Source organism: Columba livia, chromosome 2 (genome assembly GCF_036013475.1).
Source record: "Columba livia isolate bColLiv1 breed racing homer chromosome 2, bColLiv1.pat.W.v2, whole genome shotgun sequence".
NCBI classification, from domain to species: Eukaryota; Metazoa; Chordata; class Aves; order Columbiformes; family Columbidae; genus Columba; species Columba livia.
In genome coordinates this window covers 102,377,180-102,383,428 of record NC_088603.1, presented here as the reverse complement: position 1 = coordinate 102,383,428, position 6,249 = coordinate 102,377,180, and the positions used below count along the sequence as shown (strand labels likewise).

At 53.5% G+C, this 6,249-nt stretch overlaps 1 protein-coding gene across 4 annotated transcripts; it reads right to left on the bottom strand.

The window, feature by feature from the left end:
• Positions 1–210: 210 nt before the first annotated feature.
• CBLN2 (cerebellin 2 precursor) lies at positions 211–5,913 on the bottom strand. 4 transcript variants are annotated; one of them, XM_065053032.1, is made up of 5 exons: positions 5,634–5,913; positions 5,091–5,177; positions 3,517–3,689; positions 1,249–1,368; positions 211–955 (listed from the first exon to the last, which is right to left on the bottom strand). In XM_065053032.1, exons 1-5 carry the CDS (start codon positions 5,662–5,664, stop codon positions 758–760), a joined length of 609 nt encoding a protein of 202 aa, XP_064909104.1. In that variant the 5' UTR covers positions 5,665–5,913; the 3' UTR covers positions 211–757. The 4 variants fall into 4 exon arrangements, with proteins under 4 accessions (XP_064909104.1, XP_064909101.1, XP_064909103.1 ...); XM_065053029.1 differs by having other exon boundaries at positions 3,517–4,098; positions 5,634–5,909; XM_065053031.1 differs by lacking the exon at positions 5,634–5,913 and having other exon boundaries at positions 5,091–5,241.
• Between the last annotated feature and the right edge of the window lie 336 nt (positions 5,914–6,249).

The following is a 6,249-nucleotide window of genomic DNA, read 5'->3' as shown; positions in this document are numbered from 1 at the left end:
TGTTTTGTCTTATTGATCAATCTAGCTTACATTTTTAGCACACACAAACAAAAATCAGGAAAAAGAAAAAGCCGATGAAAAAACACGAACAACACAAAACAAATAAGGTTCCAATCGTGCAAATTTTGCTTCACCGGATAAAGCACTTTTTGACACAGTAATGTCCAGAATCCCCCTCCCCAGAAAAATACAGGACTTAGACTGAAGCCATTCTTTTTTTTCTTTTCTTTTTTTTTCTTTTTTTTTTTTTTTTTTTTTTTCCTTAAGGCTATACAACACAAAGAAATAAAGGATGGGAAGAACACCTCATTGGGCTGAACACTTCATTCTTCTGGCTCTGGAGCGAGCCTTTGACAAAGCGATTTGTGGTCCAAGTTATTTGTCTCATTGGGACAACAAGAAGAGAAAGAAAAAGAGGGAAAAAAATGAAAGAGGAAAAAAAAAAAAAAGGGCAGAAAGTCAATGATCCCAACAATAAAATCCAAAATTGACTTTACAATCACAGGTACAAATTGCTCAGGTCGATAATTTCATTTCTCCTAAAGATCACTGTCGTCTAAAACTAATTAGAGGCGCAGGTTCCCGAGGAATTGTCAATACTCAAAGCAAATATTGGAGTTTAGAAGGTTATCATTCTTCTACCGTGACAGTCTGACGGAGTGACTGGAAATATTGTCATGTGCTGCCAAGTTCAGGATGTTGTTAACGATTGAATCCGTGCTCGGGCTCATGGATTTGTCTCCTATTTGGCCTTCTTTTATAGTGGAAATACTAAGAAGCCAGAAAAGGTTGAATATTTCCACCCTCCCATGAGGTTGCCCCTTTCCAGTTTGAGATGCACTTTGTCTTCTCTTTCCATGTGGAGCAAGACCCCATTGCTGGCTGCTTCTCTCGTGACATCCTGATCCCCTGCAAAAGCTGAAATCACTGGGTAGCCGTTTTGCATTAAACTTACCTAAAAATTGCAAAGAGAGAGAATTTGAATTTTCTCAATACTTTCAATGACTTTTTTGCCTTGTACACATCACTATACTTTTGTGCAGGTTAGAAACAGGGTTGAATTAAGCTAAGGCAATCTGTGATTTCTGTCATGCATAGAGACGTATTTTAATTAAGATAACCTACAGTCTCATTCTTCACTTGCTGCTCTTGTAAATGCACCTTAGGATCTAGAAATGAGTGTTTGGGGGGGGAAAAAAAAAAAAAAAAAAAAAAAGGAAAGATAGCATCTTCCTTAGATCAACCCACCTGGATGGTTTGTCTGTTATAGACCTTGACCACGTGGAAACTGAAACTATATATCCCTTTTCTTGGTGCTACAAATATACTGGAAGCAAGATCAAAATGGTTGCCAATATTAACTAATACCTGGAAAGTAAACAAACAAACAAAACAAAATTTAAAAGAAAATAAAACAGGAGAGAGAGAAAGAGAGAAAAAGATAAATCAGACCCCACCTTAGAAAAGTGTCAATGAAAATCTGACATGAGCTCCTCAACCGATATAAACCCTAGCCAAAATGGCATTTGCAGCACAACTAAAAGTGCACTGCAAGGGAAAGCAGCCAAGTTACAGAGGCATTTAAAAAGCATCACAGTTCATAAAACGATTTAGTAATGCAAAAATGATTTCCAAAGCCTGTTAGATGAAGTGAAAATGTCCACACTGGACTGTCAATAAAGCAAAGGTGGCAGAAGCAGATGGGGGGGAAGTAGAAGGAACGAAAGGAGGGAGGGGAAAGAAGTGAGGAAAAAAAACCCCTGAAACTCATCCAATCCTAATGCAAATGTGTGTGGTTTTAGCTAGCACTACCGAACCTAGAACTACCTGCTCTTGAGTTTAACAGGATATGGAACTAAAATCATGCTGCAAAGAGGGGCAAAGGAAAAGACAGGATGCTCAGCAACAGCAACATCTGCCAGCTCATGCCTCTCTCTCCCTCTGGAGAGCTGTGCTGCCTGGCCCGCACCCTCCTCAAGTGGCTGGGGTGGCCCTGCTCCTCATCCTCAACAACAATCTGAATTTGTCATTTATTTGAATGACTTTTGAAATAAAGAAAAAAAAAGAAAGAGTGGAGACCTCTGGCAGACGTGTAAAGCCCGACTTAGAAGCAGCAGCCGCATTCTGTCCCCACAGGGGCTGGTGGTGCAGAGACCAGCAATGTGACGGGGATCCAGCTCAAGCTCATCCACTAGCTTCCTTTCCAGGCTCCGGTGATGGGCAGCCTGATTTGGCTCAAAATGCACGGGTAATGAGGAGTGAAAACCCATGGGCCCATGAGAATCCTGTGTGGCAAGTGAGTGAGCCCGAAACGGCTGCTCCACTTTGCCTATCCCACTCAGCTTTGCAGGCTACAACCTCTGTTTCAATTAAGAAAAATACAAAGCACGAGGAAAAAAAAAATCACAAACAAAACTCCCCAAATCCTGATCCTTTCTTCACAAATAGTCAAACCCTATTGTTTCCAAGAAAGAAAAAATAAAAATCCTTTGTTGTGGGACCACCACGGGAGGAATGCCTTCAAACTCCTGAGTACTAAGCATTGCAGGATAAAGCATCTAAAACACGTTATACATGAAGCAAGCTCTTTTTTTTTTTTTTCCTCTAGTGATCTGACTTTATGAGATCTTGTACTTGAGGAATAGCTGTGCAAATTCACTAGGAGGGACATGCAGACAGAAGAATGACAGACAGAAAGATGAAAACAAACCAGAGAAAACAGTTTGTGTGTGCTAATTTGGGCGAACTCCTTCTCCAGGAGTGAGAGAAAGTAGAAAAAAATAAAGTAAATTTAATCGCAAAAATCAAGCGGAAGGACGGGGACGGGGCTCCGGGAAGCAAGCAGTGCAGTGGGGATGGGGCAGGATGACCACAGTGGGCTGTGGCTGTCCGCTGCTCTGCCCGGTGTATGCCGTGCAGGGTAACACCTCTCCGTTATAACCCACCGGGGACATTGCTCGTCTCGTTTAATAACGCGGGAAACACTCTCTTCTTCCTCAGCCCTCCCTCCCGCTAAGAGATGCTGTAACATTGCCAAATGAGCTCGAAAACTGCAAATCCGGCGACTCCCCATCCGTAAATCTTTGTCCTCCCCCTGCCCTGAAAACGAGCATTTCCGATGGGGCACAGAAGCGGACATATGCACTCTTCTCCTCGGGTCCCCCCTGACTGACCAGGGCAATCCTCGGCTGCAAGGCGTTCCCGCGAGCGTCCGAGGCACAAGTTCACAGGTTAAAGCCCCCTTCGTATCATCTATGGGACCCGCTTCCCACCCCCACCCCCACTCCAGGAAAGCCCTGTAGCCAGCTGAAAGAACTTCCCCAACACTTTCTTGGAAGTTCAGCTGTAAAGTTGCTCTTGAGCGAGTGTGTCAGGATTAAAACATGGAAGGGGACCAAGAACGAAAACAAGCTTGTAGTCACGGGGGACTAGGGGCGGGGATGCCCGCGCCAGGTGGCGAAGGGCCGGCCGGCGCGGGGGTGGGTGGCAGCAAAGGCAAAGCAGGCAGCGGCTGACCTGGTCGAAGTAGATGGTCATGGTGCGGTTGCTCATCTCGGAGGGCTCGTGGTTGGTGCTGCGGGTGGCCGAGAAGGCTACCTTGGCGCTGCCCGAGCGCACCGAGATCCCCAGGGAGGATGTGATGGCGCCGTCGGCCGAGGGGCTGGAGTCGCACACCACCAGGCACTTCCCTTCCAGGACGATGGGTTCCGTGTCGTTCTGCGCCCGCACCGGACACCCGGCGGGCAGTAGCAGCAGCAGCAGCGGCAGCGCCGCCGCCAGGCAGCAGCAGCAGCCGCCCGCCGGCTCCGGCAGCGCCCCCCGCCGCCACCGCCCCATGCCCAGCGCCGGACCGCCGCCGCTCCTGCTCGCCGCCGCCATGCGGGCGCCCCGCGCCGCCGCCGGCGGACGCGCGCGGGGAGGCGGAGGGGGCTGCGCGCCTGCTGCCGCCTCGGCGCCCTGCGGCCAGAGCTCTGCGGGACGCCGGCTGGGCAGCGGCGGCTGGGGCCGCGCCTTCCTCCCCTTCTCCTCCTCCGCCTCCTCCTCCTTGTCCGCGAAGGGCGAAGGAGCCTCCTCAGAGGGCGGGCGGCGCGCAGCAGCCTGCCAAGGGCAAAGGCGGCGGTGAAGCTGAGCGAGCGGGCAGGGAGGAACCGGGCACCACGCCGCCCGGCAGCACCCCGCTGGCACGGGGTCCCCTCTGCCCGCCCCGGGCTCCTCAGCCAGCACAACAGGTCTGGGAGAGACCTCGGTGCTCGGCGTTTCCTCGCGTCTGCTTTCTCTCGTCCCTCAGCAGCGGGGGGTCCTGCAACCGCAGCCGTACTTGATAACTCGGGAAACACCCTCTTCAAGTATAGCCGTACTGAGGCGGGAGGAGGGGGCAGCGCGGCAGATTTTGTCCCTGAACCCACGGTCGAGCACCCTGTGGGCGCCTCGGTCAGTCTCTTTCCACCCCCATAGTCGACGGGGTCTCCAAAACCCGGCTATCTTCCACAGCCCCACTTTTTAAGACATCTGCGAGCCGGGTTTATATCGGTCTCCTTACATCCCAGCCACTACTGAAGGCGATTTTATCATGATGGTTATCGTTAATGCCCCCTCTTCCCCTCACTGGAGCTGTCCCGCTATCCCTAGGACCCGGAACCCGGGTCCCCGCTGCGGCGATGCCCCGGCCGAGCTCTGGGAGCGGCTGCCACCGCCCTCCTCTTAGCCCAGGGGAGGCTGCTGCGCCCGGGCACCGCGTGGTACTTTCTAACCCTTTGTCCCTCAGGGCAGGCTACCCTCTCTGCCGCAGATGCCGGCAGCTGCCTAAACTCTCGGGAAGGAAGCGACGGCTCAGACATCCCCCGGCTCCCACCCCGGCATGCACACACATCGCAGGAGGCAAAATCTCAACCGGCCTCTCTCTGGGAAGTTACATCTCAGTTTTGCCCGCTCACTAGAACATCCTGAGATCTCGCTACTGGGAATTCCCCGCTACACTTGCCCCGAGGCTTCTTTCCCTCTGCCTTAACCTCTCATCTTGTTATTGCTATAATTTAAAATCGTATGTTGCAAAAAGGAACAGCCGGCGGGGAGGGGAACGGCCTTTTTACCTGGGAGGTCCATGACGGGAGAGGAGGGCTGGCTGGGTAGCTCGTCCGTGAACTTGTATTGCTTAGCGAAAATGAGCCGAGATTGCGCTGGCAGAAAGAAAAGGAAACAGGAGTCGTCTCTTTCTCTCCCGCCCATTGCCAATAATCCCCCCCCCGCCCCCGCCTGCCAGCCGCTACCACCGCCACCCCACTTCCTCCCTCCTCCCTTTTTCACACACACACACGCTTGCAGCCGGCAGGGATTTAGACACCGGGAGGGGAGCTGAGCGTGGCGCCGGCATCCCCACGCTCCGGCACCCCAGCCCCTGCCCTGGCCGGGCACCCCGCGACCTGGATCCGTGCCCCCGCCCCGCAGTTCGGCACACCGCGTGCAGCCACAGAGAGGCACGGGACTCCGGGGGACGGTCTCTCCGGGGCGCTCCGCTGCAGCATGTCACTGGCAGCTGGGAAAAGCTGAATCCTCTTGTCCCCCCGTATTCCCGCTTGAGCCCGTCGGGCTGAAACACCCCAGTACAAGCATGCCACCGACACGTTAGTGCTTACGGGCAAGCGCTGCAGACGAAACGTCCAGCATCGTGAAGTGGAAGCTATTTGGAATCCATAGACTTTAATAATGATGATAATAAAACCAACAATAATTTAAAAGGACACGTTGTTAGGGGCACTCCAGGCCATAAGGTTGCGCAGCGCACTCCGAAAAGCCCCGTTCCCGCGCCCACACAACCGCACCTCGGCGCCCTACGCTCGGTGGCGGCTCCCCTTCAGTAAAACGTTTCTTTTCTGGCCCGGGACCCGCACTCCGACCCGCTGCCCGCACCGGGACCCGCTGCCCGACCCGCGCCCGGCCCCGCCCGCGGCTCCGCACTAAGAGCGGGCGCACGGCGCCACCTGGCGGCGGCGCGGGGCGGTGCGCCCTCAGCAGAGCTGGCCGGGCTGGACCGTGGGGCCCCGGGGACTGGAGCAGAGGGAGGGAGGACGGGTGGCACCCCGGAAAGGGCGGAAGGGAAAATCCCAAAGGGCAGAGCCGAGGGACGGTATGGCCGTCCCCCTCTAGCTGCTTGAAGGGCCCGGGCGCGCGGCGTTTGCGGGTCCCTCCTGCCTTACGGAGCGGTAATGATGATGTATGTCACAGTCAAGGTTATAATCAGATAACCGGCTG